At 35.9% G+C, this 16,616-nt stretch overlaps 1 protein-coding gene across 2 annotated transcripts in view; it reads left to right on the top strand.

The window, feature by feature from the left end:
- The window catches only part of gphnb (gephyrin b), a 132,747-nt gene that overhangs the window by 100,828 nt on the left and 15,303 nt on the right, over positions 1-16,616 (top strand). The window contains exons 11-15 of one of the 2 annotated variants that reach the window (XM_038309110.1): positions 5,190-5,246; positions 8,418-8,460; positions 10,477-10,614; positions 13,019-13,111; positions 14,659-14,714. In XM_038309110.1, coding sequence (XP_038165038.1) covers positions 5,190-5,246; positions 8,418-8,460; positions 10,477-10,614; positions 13,019-13,111; positions 14,659-14,714 — 387 coding nt within the window. The remainder of the gene's footprint in view (positions 1-5,189; positions 5,247-8,417; positions 8,461-10,476; positions 10,615-13,018; positions 13,112-14,658; positions 14,715-16,616) is intronic. The other variant, XM_038309111.1, reaches the window with a different exon arrangement.

Raw genomic sequence — 16,616 nt, 5'->3', positions numbered from 1 at the left:
TTCCTGACACATCTCTATTTTTAGCGCATTGCCCTGAGTTATTTCAGTTCAATTCAAAAATAACAGCATAAGAATATATGAAAGGTCAGGAATGAGGGTCAAGGATTAGCATATAAAGGGTTGAGTTTGTGTGACTCTGTTCTTCAGGTGCACAAACAAACAAATACATGTGGAGAACTTTTTTTTTTAGCCTCCTAAAAAATATCTTGCTGATATGAATTTGAGTATTTTCCATCATTTTCCAGCATCCTTCATACTCATACTTCAACATCCTCATATGGTGGTCTCTCAATAACAAAGGGGGAATTTCAGCTATAAATAGATTAGACATAATTATAAAAATGTTTGACAGGCCTTCAACTATCAAAATATTCTGCATTCCTCGTATTTGAGTTTGTCCTGTGTTGTGGTGATAATTGTGTTTTATAATCTGCTCAAATGACCTGTACAGCGCTTTGATTTTAGCTTTGGCTGACTGAAAGCGCTTTATAAATAAAGTTGAGTTGAGTTGAGTATTCTCCTCACTTCCCCACACATCTATTCGTATCTCTCACATGCACTCATTTCCATTTTCAAACTGTCTCTGTCCATGGCTCACTGATGCTACTTTTTCCATTGAAATGGTTTTGTTCATTTGCTGTTGTTTTTTTCCCCATACTAAGCTCGTAATTTTGAAGTTTGCTATGAAGATTATAGTTATATTCTGCAAGACACATGAATGTCCATTAGTTTATGGTTTATGTGATCCTGGATCGGAAATTGTCCAAAATTGTTCTGATGTGTTCGAAGAGACAGGGTAGGGAGATTCTTATGCGATTGATAATTTTAATCAGTATTTTCATCAGTATTTTTGTAAGACTCTCTGTGTTCACTGCTTTTAGATTGTTGTATTCTGTTTGTAGATGGAAATGTCTGCAAGTGAAATTTGTGTCTAGCTGTAGTTGTTTTTAGCAGCCTTAACTCTTAATTCTTGATTTCAATGGGGGGGGGTCTGTTGTCTTTCTATTATTTCATTTAATTACAACTAGGCAGTTGTGGCTAAAATCTAACTGCCCAAAACAATGTTACTTTGATTAAAAAAGTTGCTTTAAACAAAGAAAATCACTTTTATCAAAGAAAACATTTTCAATCAAAGAAAAGCAGTGTTCAAATGTATTTTTTTTTTGTCTCAACTATATTTTTGCATTCAAATACTTTTTTTCTTTAATGTAAACGTTTTCTTTTTCATTAAAGTGAAGGTGTTTTTAATAAAAAAAATATATTTTTTTGATTGAAGCAACCTTTTTTTATTTGAATTATAATGACAAAAAAATCTACCTTCATAGAAATATCCAAAGGGTTTTAAGCCTAAAAAGAACTTAAAATGTAATCATCAAACTCTTTTTGAATAATAAAAAAAGAGACAATTTATAGTAATCTTAAATTAGTGTAATAAAATTTTACTAAAGGATAATGTTTTTCATTCAGTTGTGTTATCTCACAGTATTTTTAGTTTCCATGAAAAAAGAAGAATTTTCTATGGGCACCTTGCACAAAAAAGAAAGGCTAGCTGTTAGTTGGCACTTAAATACAGGTGCTGGTCATAAAATTAGAATATCATGAAAAAGTAGATTGATTTCAGTAATTCCATTTAAAAAGTGAAACTTGTATATTATATTCATACATTACATACAAACTCATATATTTCAGATGTTTATTTTGTTTAATTTTGATGATTACAAATGACAACAAATGAAAATCTCAAATTCATCATATCAGAAAATTAGAATATTACTGAAGACCAATAAAAACAAAGGATTTATAGAAATGTTGGCCAACTGAAAAGTATGAACATGAAAAGTATGAGCATGTACAGCACTCAGTATTTAGTTGGGCCTCCTTTGGCCTGTATTACTGCAGCAATGCGGCGTGGCATGGAGTCGATCAGTCTGTGGCACTGCTCAGGTGTTATGATAGCCCAGGTTGCTCTAATAGTGGCTTTTAGCTCTTCTGAATTTTTGGGTCTGGTGTATTGCATCTTCTTCTTCACAATACCCCATAGATTTTCTATGGGGTTAAGGTCAGGAGAGTTTGCTGGCCAATTAAGAACAGGGATACCATGGTCCTTCAACCAGGTACTGATAGCTTTGGCACTGTGTGCAGGTGCCAAGTCCTGTTGGAAAATGAAATCTGCATCTCCAAAAAGTTGGTCAGCTGCAGGAAGCATGAAGTGCTCTAAAACTTCCTGGTATGTGGCTGCGTTGACCCTGGACCTCAGAAAACACAATGGACCAACACCAGCAGATGACATGGCACCCCAAACCATCACTGACTGTGGAAACTTTACACTGGACTTCAAGCAACGTGGATGAAGTGCCTCTCTTCTTTTCCTCCAGACTCTGGGACCTTGATTTCCAAAGGAAATGCAAAATTTACTTTCATCAGAGAACATGACTTTGGTCCTGTTTCTCTTTAGCCCAGGCAAGACGCTTCTGACGCTGTCTGTGGTTCAAGAGTGGCTTGACACAAGGAATGCGACAGCAGAAACCCATGTCTTTCATACGTCTGTGTGTGGTGGTTCTTGAAGCACTCACTCCAGCTGCAGTCCACTCTTTGTGAATCTCCCCCACATTTTTGAATAGGTTTTGTTTCACAATCCTCTCCAGGGTGCGGTTATCTCTCTTGCTTGTACACTTTTTTCGACCACATCTTTTCCTTCCCTTTGCCTCTCTATTAATGTGCTTGGACACTGAGCTCTGTGAACAGCCAGCCTCTTTAGCGATGACCTTTTGTGTCTTGCCCTCCTTGTGCAAGGTGTCGATGGTCGTCTTTTGGACAACTGTCAAGTCAGCAGTCTTCCCCATGATTGTGTAGCCTATAGAACTAGACTGAAAGACCATTTAAAGGCTTTTGCAGGTGGTTTGAGTTAATTAGCTGATTAGAGTGTGGCACCAGGGGCCATCAATTTTGAACCTTTTCACAATATTCTAATTTTCTGATATGATGAATTTGAGATTTTCATTTGTTGTCATTTGTAATCATCAAAATTAAACAAAATAAACATCTGAAATATATGAGTTTGTATGTAATGTATGAATATAATATACAAGTTTCACTTTTTAAATGGAATTACTGAAATCAATCTACTTTTTCATGATATTCTAATTTTATGACCAGCACCTGTAAGTTTAATGTTGCATTATTTACATGTCTAGTCAGTGAGGAATAGGCTTCTCCGTGTGTAAAGCGCAGTGTAAGCACTTGAAGGAAAAAATGCCTGTATAAGGGGTGAATTTGAGGGGTGAATCTCGGTTTCTGATTTTAAAAGTAGAATCCGACATTATAGAAAAGCATTTTATTCAAGTTCACAGTGTTTCTGATTAGTTGTATGATTTTAAAGCTCAGTTTTTGTAGAATAGGCTTGACTATGTGTTATAACTGTGTGGGGGGGAGGGGTAATTAAGGCAGGAACTGTTAGCATCCCTGGGACATAAATATAAATCAAAGAGGCTGCTTTCTTATAGCATTTCTTTAAAATAGAAAGGATAATATAAAACATGTTTAAACCAAACATGTCCTGACAAGAGAGAGAACAGGCATCAGGAATATAGCAAATTTTCTAAAATACCATAAGATGAAGAGTTGTACATTTCAGCATTCTGATAATACCATGAGTTAACATCTCTATGTAAGTCTGCTTGTTAGAAAGGTTTCATTTGCTTTTTAATCGCACAATCAGATCATAGAACAAAAAAGAAACTGGTATCTGAAGCACTGATATTTTATCCAGTCGGACTTCATGTAAATTTGATGGTATCTGCCATTTTTGGCTGAACAATACTCTGATTCATAAAAGAAAAATTAGTGAGTACAATATGTGTCCATATACAATACTGAAAGTAATAAACATGAAAGATTAGTGGGTCTCGCTTTTTCATTCACTATGTGTTAAAAATGCATCCTTCAATTTCAATTGTATCCAAAATACTGGATACAAAGTCTGGAAATGTTCAGAGTCATTTGGGAGATATCTCTGTTATGTTTCTAAAATAGAGATTGATAGAAAAAGAAAACAAGAGAACATTTGCATACTATTTACAAATAACTAAGCAGTAACATTAAATACAGTACAGGTTATAACAGTGATACTTCATGTGACCCATTATTTTCATCACAATATTTGAAACTCAAGGTGAATGTGTGGCCATTCCCTGTGATGAAAATTGCTGCCTAGTACACTGCTGTGTCTTCTGAGCAAATTTTGCATCTCATAATTGTGGCAGCAGATTACCTCTCATGTAAACAATATCTGGCTGTTTTATGCATGTTCTAACAAGGAACTGGCATACTTTAGGACTGACTCCCTCTTTATAAAGCAGAAAACTTGTGTCAGATCAACCTGGTACCCCTAATGTTTAACTTCCAACATCCATAAAAGATATCTAAATTTTTTTTAAATATAATTGGCCCTTTATTTAGCTTTGGTTTTATCAATTAAGAGGCAGAATAAGTTACTGTAAACTGAAATCTGGAACAAGGAAAAGCCTTACTATATTCAAAAATTCTGAAAATACTGAAAAATAAGAAAAGTACCATGTGAACCAAGAAAAGAGCATAAATCTTTAGGGTTTTTCTACATTCATGATGTAGTTTTAAAGTCCCTCTTAGTACAATTAGCAGTTTCTACAGTGATGTAGTTATATTAATGGTTAACTTATTGCTGAGTACAGCTGTACTTATCTTGATGGCATTCTTTTTACATGACTTAATGGACCTTAAAGGAAGAAAAATCTCCCACAGAACAAATATTTACTGCAGAACTTATTCTGACAAAAAAGCACTTGGAGACTACCTTAGCAGCTTTTCATGCTTGAATGAAGCCAACGGGAATAATTATAACTTGGATGCTGAGTTATTAAAGTCTAAATTCTGTAAGCTTTTATTGATTGCCATAGGAGATTCTTTAATGAGGCCAATCTTTAAAAGACTCCAATCAGTTGGGGTTTTTTTTTTTTTTTTTTTTTTTTTTACCTTAATGTCTCTTATTAAGCCGTCTCATTGCTGCTCCTGCCAGGGTTGCTTGTCATGGTGGACACCCGTCTGTGTGTTTGTTCCTCCCGTACGTCTGTTTGCCATGTCAGACTGTGCTGTTGTGGTTGCTGAGACAGATGCACTGATGCCTTTGATTCAATGCTTTATCTCCACTATAGCTCCAGTGTAGGTTGGAGGGGCTTAAAGATGATCGCAGGAGGACCTTCAGCTCTCGAGTAACTATCCCGCCCCCTCCCCTTCTCTTTCCTCCCTTGCCCTTCCCTCACCCTCCTCACAGGAGCGTGCAAGTCATTTGCCCTGCTCTTTACCTTTACCCCCAACCAAACCTACCCCCCACCCCCACCCGTTTTCCCTGGCTTGCCTAGCTGTTTCTCTGGCTATCATTCTACTTTCTCACTTTCTTTCTAGTCTGTTTCTTGTTTTTCGGCGTGTCCTTCGTTCACTCTTTGTCTCGTTATTCCTTTGCTCACTCTGTCGGGATTCTTACCCTTTCTGTCTTCTGTAGTTTATCTTTATCTCTTTCTCTCTCTTCCTTCATCCACTTGGCTATCTCTGGTTCTGTCTCTCCGGTTAACGTGATCTGCTTTAGTAGTTTTGTCTGGTGTGCTGGATGTCTGTAAAGTAGTTGCCATTGAGACCGCTTTATTGGTCTTTACTGTTTTTGTTTAGTTTTTTTTTTTTTTTTTTCTCCTTCTCTGCTGTGTCTCAGGCTCTGTACGTTATTGAAGTCTGTCTTTTTTTCTCTTTTTTTCTGGGCTGTGGGATCACATCATGCTGATCGCCATCGTTCCACATCTTTTTTGCCTATCAACTTAGCTTTCTTGTCTTTTTCACTCTCCATCCCTCTAAATCACCTATTCTCATCCTCCCCACCTTGGCTGTTTGGTTCCCACTGGTGTCACAGTGTTAGCCTAGGCCACAAGCGAAGGGAGGAGACAGCAAGGGGTGGGTAGGTGATTAGAGAGAGACCTTCACCTTTACCATGGGTGTTTCGGTTCTCCTTACATCATACGCCACCAACACCCAGCTTTCTTTTTAAATGACTAAAAGTCGCATTGAGATGGAAGGGAGGACTAGACACATCTGAAAGTGAGTGAAGGGCACGTTAGGGCAAAAATGATAATGACTTCAACCAGCCAGGTTGAGCCAACTAGACAGAATTTTTGAGTTTGCCGCTATAAGTAAAACAAGATTTATTCTTTAACTTGGCCTGTATTTATTCATATATATAAAAAAATTCCAAAAAAAAATATTAATGCTGTAGCTTAATTAAGACTACCTATACATTGCTCTTCCTTTATAGCTTTTTCCCTTATGGCTGAGCTTCCCAAAAGCATAAGAAAGCATTCTACATGTAGAGATTTGTTGCACCGTATTAACAACAAACATAATAAAAATCAAGTTGCTTAATGTTTTCTTAATTGTGTTCAGTAATCTTATCATAAACTGCATTTCATTTTTTACTGCTGTTCTGCAGGAATTTACCAATATCAAAAATGTTGCTTACATCTACCAAGTATCATATTTTAACAGTAATGCTGCAGGAATTGCACCACAAATTGTTGTAATTGCACATTATTTTAAAAGCAGGGAGCATTGATAAGGTTTAAAGTTTGTCAGTAAATTGTTTTTATAATAATATTTTAGAATCTTTACCAGTGCACCATTATAATAAATGCATTGCATTAACTTACCAGTGCAGTACTGATTGGTTTATTATTATCTCTTGACCTATAAAGAGAAAGACCTAAAGCTCTACTACAACTGTAGGTTCCCTTTCACGCCTTTTTATTTCATGCAATCAGGGTGCGGTTAAATTGTCACAGGACATTACATTATTACAACACATGTGATAAAGTAATCTGCTCATCAGGGCTTATTTTCAACTGTCTTCCAATCAAAATTATTCAAACCGCTTCTAACTAGCACATGATCCCCTATGTGCATTCAGAAGACATGAGTTATTTTTTTATTTTTTTACCTGATGCATCCAGAATCTGTATTTCATAGAATGCATGTTTTTCTCCCCTTACTGTTTGACACTAAATCATATTCATGGTCAGCAGATTACCATAAATTAACGCTGTGAAAAACTGCAGGGAAAAGTCTGGTAGCATCATGTTGTCGGGGTTTTTTGTTAGAAGGGGACCTTCACTGTAATCTATTGGTGTATTTCACAAATAGATTGTATCATGAGAACAGAATATTATCTGTCAAAGTGGATATTTCTGACTTTGATGGAAGCTAAAGATCTGTGTTCTTCCTCATATTTTGGGATTTAGCAAACACAAAGACCCTTGCTGATCCTAACTGTGCTAAACCAGAAACAATGCAGTCTGATATGTTATAGATTCTAAAAAAAAAAAAAAAAAAAAAAGCTCACGTGTCCTTTTCTATTTAGCTATAATGATCATCTTTTAAATGATAAAAAAAAAATTCAGCTATTAAATGTATCATGACAAAAATGGAACTTAGATTGGCATCCATAAATGATGTAAAATCATCTTATTTAGCTACTATCTGTCACCTTTCCACTAGTTGTCACTAAATCCTTCACACTGATCACACCAGTCATACTAAAGAGCATTTATCTCACAAACAAATGATTACACCTTTTAAGCAGTATTTAAAAAGTGTTTTGTGAGCTAGCAGATGGACAACTAATTCAGCTAAAGGAAACTAAATGATTGGGCATTTATCAACAAAACACCAAGTAGCCAATTAACAGAGGAAATAAATTAGAATAATGTCGTTGTTAAATTTGTATCATATTTGCTACAGAAACAACATTTCAGTTTTTGAACGACTCACATTTTTGGGAATCTCAGCTAATTTTGAATAAACTCTGCTCTCCTCCTGCTTCACCGTAGAGTTATGAGAAGCTCTCACTCAGCATCCAAGATTCCCAGAAGAATCTTTCCATCCAGCGCCGCATCTGAACAGCCGATCGATACTCAGCACTGCATTTTCACTGCATCTAATGTCAAACTCAGTCAAGCACAGTTCCAACATCTTTTATTGTATGATTTTGTTTTGTTGTGATGTTATTATTGTCACACTCTGTTTTGTTACATTTGTCCGTACAGTCTTTTGCTCACTTTAATGATAGTATGACAGCACATTTATCGCTGTGCTATAATTTAAATGTTAAAAACGTAAAGCAGGAGATGCAGACATCTCCTCTAAAAGGAACAAAAAAAAACACATTGTTGTGTGACAAAGCTTTTGCTAGTGCTTCTGAATGTTGTATGACCAGCTTGTCATCTCGACCGTTTTAAAAGAGCAGCTTGTTGTTTTATTTCTCTGAATGACTTTATTACAAAAAATGCCATTCTTTGTTTTCCTTCTTTCCTCTCCTTTTTCCCTTTGTCCGTATCCATCTACAGGTGCAGTCACGATGCAGCAGTAAAGAAAATATCCTAAGATCAAGTGAGTTTTAACTCATGTCTTCTGCTGTCTGTACTCCCAAGAACATATTTTTTCTTGCATGTGGCTGCTGTCTTATTCTATTGCATCTGTGTGTGCCAGCAGTTGTTAAGCTTCATGTTAAGCTTTAAGAATATGCAGCAGAGGCATAAGAGTATGTTTAAAGAGACAAAAATTAGGTCATGGGAAATCAAAGTGTGGTGGCTATTCTTTGCCGGGAGGCAGAGAAGCAGAGGGGGTGAGAGAGGTAGGAAGAGATAAAGACACGAGGAAAGAAAGCAGATTACCCATTAGCTACACATAGCGTTGCTCCTTTTTACCTTTGGAATTATTAGAAAGATATTATTAGATCATAGCAGCTGTTATCGAGCACCTGAATCATCCAGCTGTGCTCTAAAGCTTGTGAAAATAAACATGTCAGTATGTCTTGCCAATCTCTGCTCATGCAAATTGTGTTCTTGCTTAGATACAGAAAATAAATCTTAATCCAATCTTCATATGTTATGGTGAAAACTGTTATTTCTTTTTACAAAATTGTGTATTTTAGTTAAAAAATATATATATCTTTTGAAACCTGAGCAAACTGCTAAAGCTGCAAGTTGATAACAGGAAACAGTTGTTTTTGACAGAGAGAAATACAGTCATTTTAAGGGAACGTTTGCCTCTGAGAGATCTTGAGCGGTCATGCCTTTGGCATTTATTCCTCTTCTCCTTAGAAAGAATCCCAACAGAGTTCTGTCAAATTCTGAATGCCGTTCCAGGTCTTTAAATAAAGACTAAAAATGCTTAAAAGGATAAGCCTTTGAAGGAACACCTTTAGCCATGTCAATGCATTCTATTCTATGTCTTTGTTACTTTTCTGTCCAAATTCAGTTTAAATTTAATGTTTTTAATTTCTAATTTACCACAGCAATATTATTTTCAAACTAGTATTTTTATGTTATATTGTTTAAGTGAACAGTATTTTAGTTTAAATATTTGATAATCATCTGGTATAACTGCCTTTGCTATTTAACAATAATGCTAAAAGTAGAAAATGAAATCTATATGCATCTGATGATGATGATTATAATCTTCATGTCTGGAGCAATAACATAAAAAATAAAGCATGCAAGAAAGAACAGTCAGCTCAAGACAGCCATGAACAGAGGCAAAAGAATTCAGAACTTGAGCATCAGTGCTACTACAGTGGCTAACCATTACTTAAAACAGTAACCACCCACTACAGTTGAAAGCGAGATCATAAACTAAATAGTTTTATTATTATTCGCCAAATGTGGATGAGGAGGAGGAGCCTTATGGCATAAATTTGAGATCTCACAAACCGATAACTAACCCTGTGGTTTAAAAGCTCTTGGTGGTGAGTCTGATTTTGGAGATTGGTTGATTTTTCCTGCAGAGGAGATTGGCGGCTTATTTCAAAACATTTCATTTCAATGAATAAAATTCGGGTAGAAAATGTCATAAAACACTGTTTTCTATACTAAACTATTCTATACTATACCACCAGAATATATAAGTAGTGAAATCAGTGAGTTGTGTAATCAGTCTATTAAAAATAGTAGAGGTGATTGGAAGTTTTACATGGAAAGTTTACCTATGCTTCAACGAGCTGTTTGCTCTAAGATATGCTTTACTATTAATATTATACTGTATGGATGATTTAGCTGTATGGGTGCATAGCTACTGAAGTCCTTTAAGTTTAGAAAAATCAAAGTAATTTTCAAGTTACTTTTTTTCTATCAAATGAGGAATTAGGTTGATCTATTGTTAATGAATTCTGGTTTTCTCATATTTGTCTTTAATGGCAGCAGCAATATTACCTAAACATTGTTAAGGCTCTCCACAAAAAAACAACCGTTTGCTCAGCTAACCACCTTAATTAGATCGCCTGAATTTCTCAAAGATATAATTTGCTGCTTTTAATGGGGGTGTGGTACAAACACATGGGGAAGAATCTCATATCTCAATTCTGCCTACTTTTTATGTCATCATTGTCTATAAACTTTATCTCCGTAGGTCACAGTGCGGTGGATATCACAAAGGTGGCCCGCAGGCACCGCATGTCTCCTTTCCCCCTAACCTCCATGGATAAGGCCTTCATCACTGTGCTTGAGATGACCGCTGTCCTGGGCACTGAAATCATCAACTACAGAGGTGAGGAGGCAAAAGGTTCCTAAACCAGATCAAATGTTTTGCTGTCCCCTTTGTAATATCTTATTTTCCTTCTGTATTGAACTGATATCAGCTCTTTAGGGATGCTAAGATGTCATGTCTCTACATGCAGAAGTAATTTCAATCTCCATCACACACATTTTCTTTGCTGCAAGGGCCTGCAGGTAACAAAGAAACCATACCTAAAAATAGCAGCAAACAGCACTGTCAGGTCCATGAACTTCAAGGGAACAGTCGTAGGGCTGAAATAAATTAATGGGATTAATCTAACGTATCATTGAATAATCGTCAACTAATTTAGTAATTGATTAATCGTTTACTGGAATATAGAGACTATAAAATATACATTTAGCTGACAGAGTAACCCACTTAGAGCAGTAATAATATCAAAATTGTAAAAAAAAAAATATATATATATATATATATATATATATAGACATTTTTCATTTCAGATAAAAAAAAAAACATTTCCGTCTGTCATTATGCTCTATACAGGACTCCTCAAGTAAAAAAGGTTTTAGTTATACCTGGTTTAATTCCATAAAAAGTTTATTTTAGGACCCTTTGAATATTAGATTATGAATCGATTAATCTAAAAAAATAATCAACAAATAATCGATTTGCAAAATAATCTTGTGTTGCATCCTTACGCAGTCAACATCGTAGCTTAAAGGTATAGTGGAGGATTTTGGGAATTTTAAAAAACCTGCACTCTCCACAAAAAAATTCACATGCACAACCCTGTACCTGCTCCCGAGAGGGAACGCCTATTAAATGCATGCGAGAAGGTGCGAGAGCGTGCGTGAGCCCATTTCTCCTCGTGCATAAGTTGCTGTTTTCATCGCTCATACAGGCTTACTTTCCAAAAGAAGATTTCCAATTTTTCCACTATGTCAGACACACCACCGGTAAGTGAAAATGGGAACGAGCACGTAGGACGGCCTTACGTAAATATATCATCAGAATGATTGACAATTATGAGGACCACTTATTTTGATGAACATCCTCCACTGTACCATAAATCTACCAATATGTTAAAGATACCATTGTTGTCGTAAATGGACACTCATAGTCAACACTTAAAGCAAATGGCATCGTATCTACAAAAAACACTTAAAGGGATACACAGGACAGATTCAGATTTTTCACAACAAAAAAATATTTTTATGATCTACAGTCTTGCACAAATATGTACATACAGCTTTAATGGGTCAAGTTATCCATCTGGCAAAACAGGCCAAGCTCTTGTGAAGAGGGACATTAAACCAAGCTAAGGCCATGAGGCTGAACTCAGACCCAATCTTTACAAAAACAATATAGAGAAAAGGACGCTTTGCAGTAATGACTTCAACACACATGACTTTAATAACGAAAGGGAAGTTAAAACCATATGTTGGATTTAAGGGGCCTCAGTTACCCGATTTACATTAATGGACTTCAGAACAAGACAACAGCAGGGAGGTAACATCCGGAAGATGAAATATTTATAGATGCAGCAGCTGAAGAAGCTCCTCTACTGAATAGAGAGAAGCCTGCATATATGTAATATATTATTTTTTTGCTGTGTATGTAGACTGTATTTCTTTACTTTTTAATTTATCTTTATACTTCAGTTTTAAGGAAATCAATCATAGCTTTTAATCTAGTTGCATTATGACTCAATCTATTCTGACTAAAATCAAGCTGCAAACAAATACCAAGATATTTTGGTTATCGGTTGTAAAAACATTTTATCAAATTTATGCAGCAATACGTCCCCTCGGTTCTATTTTTAACATCGACCCAGCCTCAGTATATGTTTCCACCAGGCTGTTTAAGTATGACTGGAAGGAAATATTGGAGGGGGGACAAAAAAATAATTTCTTAGATTAAGTGTTAAGAGATGGGACATAAACTGAAGATTTGTTAAGATTAACCATTTAAACCACCTTGTTATAACAGGTGTTTAGTACCTGCATGACAGTTGCAGACAATGTTTTTTATGCTTTGATATCAAAGCTCAGATATTCATCTTAAACACCCACACAATCACAATGGTAAAGTGAAATAAAGAGCTAGATTTATCCACACAGCAGCTTGAGCTATTTTTGTTGATTTTTTTTTTAACTCAACACACCTGTAGCTTTCTTTTTTGCTTGTCTTTCTTTCATTAAGCTGTTATTTCAATAATGTTTGTAAGTTAAAAGACAAAAATACTTTAAGAGACCTGAAGTATAAAGACACACATAAAGACACATCTCTCTGTATCTCAATCTAAATCGGATGCACATCACCCTCTTTCCATCTGCTTCTCTCCAGCTGTCACTGTCCTCCCATCCTTCTTACCTCCTCCACTCAACCCGTTTCCTCCTCACCTCTCATGTATGCTCTTTTCTCTTCTCTGCAGATGGGATGGGTCGTGTTCTGGCTCAGGACGTTTATGCCAAAGACAACCTTCCACCCTTTCCGGCTTCGGTAAAGGATGGATATGCTGTGAGAGGTAGGAACCATGAATTATGGCTGACGAGCAATTCTTCTCCCATTCGACTCCTTATAATCTTTAATCTTTACCAAACTTTGCTCATCATACCATTTATATGCTAGAAACTACTCTGGATGGGAATTAAAACATAAATTTTTATTCTAAAAAAAAAAATCTATCCCCCTTTAGTCAGCTTAGAAATATAGTGACTTGCAAAAGTATTTATACGCCATGAACTTGTCCACATTTTGTAACATTATAAACAAAAAGATTATTTTTTCTATTTCAATTAGATGTGAAAGATCAACACAAAGAGATTGTGCAAAAGTATTCAGTACTTTCTGGAACCACCGTTTGCTGGAATTACAGGTCCAAGATTTACAGGGTATGTCGCTACAAGCTTTGCACATTTAGTGACTGAAATGTTGGACCATTTTTCTTTGCTAAACAGTTCAAATTCAGTAGGATTAGGTGGAGAGTGTTTGGTTGCAACAGTTTTCAGTTCCTGCTACAGGTGCTGGATAGGATTAGGTCTGGAGTTGGATTAGGCTTTCTAACACAGAGGTTTTGCTTGGACCATCTTCTCTATCCCTGCTGAAGAAAGGCATGATGCTGCCACCACCACATTGGGGACGGTGTTCAGAGTGATGTCTTGTATCAGTTCTCCAGAGTGTGTTGCATTTTGGCCAAAAAGTTAAATTTTGGTTTCATCTGACCAAAGGACCTTCTTCCATTCTTGCTGTTTTTCCAACACGGCTTCTGGCAATCTGCAAACTGGACTTCTTATGGTCTTCTTTTAACAATGGCTTTCTTCTTGCCACTCTTCCATTAACAGCACATTTGTGCAGAGCGTGACTGATGAGAGATTCCCCCTCCAGAACTGTGGATCTCTGTGGTTCTTCCTAAGTCACCTTCAGAGGTTCAGAGTTGTGCAATACTTTTTTGTTTTCTGGATGATGGATTGAACAGAGTCCCATGAGATGTTCAAAGCTTTCATATCTTTTTATAGCCTAAACCAGCCTTAAATAACTCCATAACTTTATATCTGACCTGTCTGTTGTGTTCCTTGGACTTCAAGAGGCTCTTTGTTCCTCAATATTCTCTTAGTCAACCTCTGAGACCGTCACAAAGTAGCTGTATTTGTAATGAGATTAGATTAAACAGAGGAGGACTCTATTCTGTTATTAGCATCAAGCAACTGCTGAAGGTTAAAAAAAATCCAGTCAAATTTTCTTTCCAGTTACAGTTGTATACCAAGTTGTTTTGGTCTTTACTATAAGATTAGAATAAAATCTATTTATGGCTGTGGTTGTTATGTGACAAGATATCAAAAAGCTCAAGGGGTTTGAATACTTTTGCAAGCCACAGCATAAGCTAGAGTAAGAAATGCATTTTAAATTCTAATTTTAAACACATTAAAATGTTTTCCTCTTCACACACAAATGCTGCATTGCACCTGTCATAAAAAAAAACATCCATTCGTTTTGAGAGGCAGCCTCTTGAATAATCACTCGTATTTTTAATCACTTTGCATGCCTAATATATTCAAATTTCTTTCTCTTTAGCGGCTGATGGCCCAGGTGATCGTTTCATCATCGGAGAATCCCAAGCTGGAGAACAGGTTTGTCAATCTTTCTCAACAGCATTCTCAAATTCTGCTTTTGTAAATAAAGCTTTTGGCTTCTGTCCTCTGCTTCTTAGCTTCGCTGTCATTGCAAATCTGTATTTTTAGCATAGTCTGTGATTAAGAGCCTCTCCTCTCCAAATGCGGACTAAACTGTAAACACATCTTAAATCCAGAGATTGACCCAGTCACTTTGAGCTACCCTTTGCTCCAAACATTTGGTAGGCTTAGTATTTATTTATTTTTTTAGGAAACAATCCTTGAATTTTAAATTATATTTGATATGATTTAATCAGACATTAAACCACTTAAGCCTTATTCCATCAGAAATGGAACATGTACGGCTTCTTCAGAGTATGAAAAAAGTCACATCTTTTTTTGACAGTTTCTTGTAGTTTCATTTACTAGTGTAGGTCAACATTCTGATAATTATTATTAAGACTGGGCTGCATACAAGTCTTCTAGTATGATCAAGAACCGCTATTATCTTTGTTTGGCCCTATTTGACAATTCCAGTTGGGTTTCAAATAAAGGTATCCCTCCCTCTCTAAATGTTGTTCAGATGAATAACTTTTCTTGTAGCCATTTCATGACGAAAGACTATTAACATAAATCCTCCTCACTTAAACTACATGTTTTGTCGTGTTTCCCATTTTAACAAATGGTTACGAAAAGTGGCCCTCTGTGTAACATCTGAGGTATCAGACATCAAACAGGCAGAATTCATAGATAACTATTGAAATTTACTAGATGGTTTCCCTGTTTAATTTGAATACAACTTCTAGTAGTTTGTTTTTTAATTGCTCGGTGACGTCTGATAACAAAACAATAATGGGTTCTTTTTTTCGCTAAGTTAAAAAGCTGAATCAGAAATTTGGATTTAAGGATGTTTGCCAGCTGTGTGTATTGATTGTTTGAGACCATTAGTTACGGATTTTTTGACGGAATGATTAAGAAGATTTTTATGTATAAGGAATTTTTGTCATGACTTGATCAGATTAAACAGATATTATTCTATCACATGATGATTTTCCATCCCTGTTGCCTAGAGATGGGAAGTAACGAAGTACAAATACTTTGTTACTGTACTCAAGTAGATTTTTTCTGATATTTTTACTTTACTTTACTACTTATTTTTATGGCGACTTTTTACTTCTACTCCTTACATTTTTACACAAATATCTGTACTTTCTACTCCTTACATTTTAAAAAATTGACTCGTTACTTTAGTTTTGAATCATTTCAATGGAGTTACCGTTATTATTTTTCACGTCATCAATACCAAATTCAATCTAATTGGATGGGAATCTACGTTGCATTTGACGCACCACTACAAGATGAATCGACAGATTCGGCGGGATTCATTCGCGGCAAATCATTGCAGCTTGGTGGTGGCGGCGTTAGCATAGTAGTATGGATGACGAGATGATTGAAAATGAACACAACGGAGATCTAGTCCTATTGGCAGACATCCATTTAAAATGTAGGCAACGGCATGAAAAAAGTGGTTTCTACTTTTACTTTTATACTTTAAGTAAATTTACAAGCCTGTACTTTGTTACTTTTACTTGAGTGAAGAAGTTTAATCAGTACTTCCACTTTTACCAGAGTATTTTTTAACACAAGTATCTGTACTTTTACTCAAGTACGGAAAGTGAGTACTTTTGCCATCTCTGCTGTTGCCATATTGAGAGGGCCAAACTAGAAAAAGGTTTTAACTAGGGATGCACGATATTGGGATTTTGGCCGATATCCGATATGCCTATATTTTAAAACTCATGTAGCCGATAACCGATATCGATACTGATGTTAAAGCTGGACAAAAATAAGTAGTCATTGAAAATAGCAGTTTTGTTATCCATTTCTGACACTTTGAAAAATAATATACTCAAATATATT

The sequence above is a fragment of the Cyprinodon tularosa genome, unplaced genomic scaffold (assembly GCF_016077235.1).
Source record: "Cyprinodon tularosa strain WSP-4 unplaced genomic scaffold, ASM1607723v1 ctg657, whole genome shotgun sequence".
Taxonomy (NCBI): Eukaryota; Metazoa; Chordata; class Actinopteri; order Cyprinodontiformes; family Cyprinodontidae; genus Cyprinodon; species Cyprinodon tularosa.
Note: the sequence above shows the minus strand (reverse complement) of the source record. Positions and strands in the feature narration are given on the sequence as shown.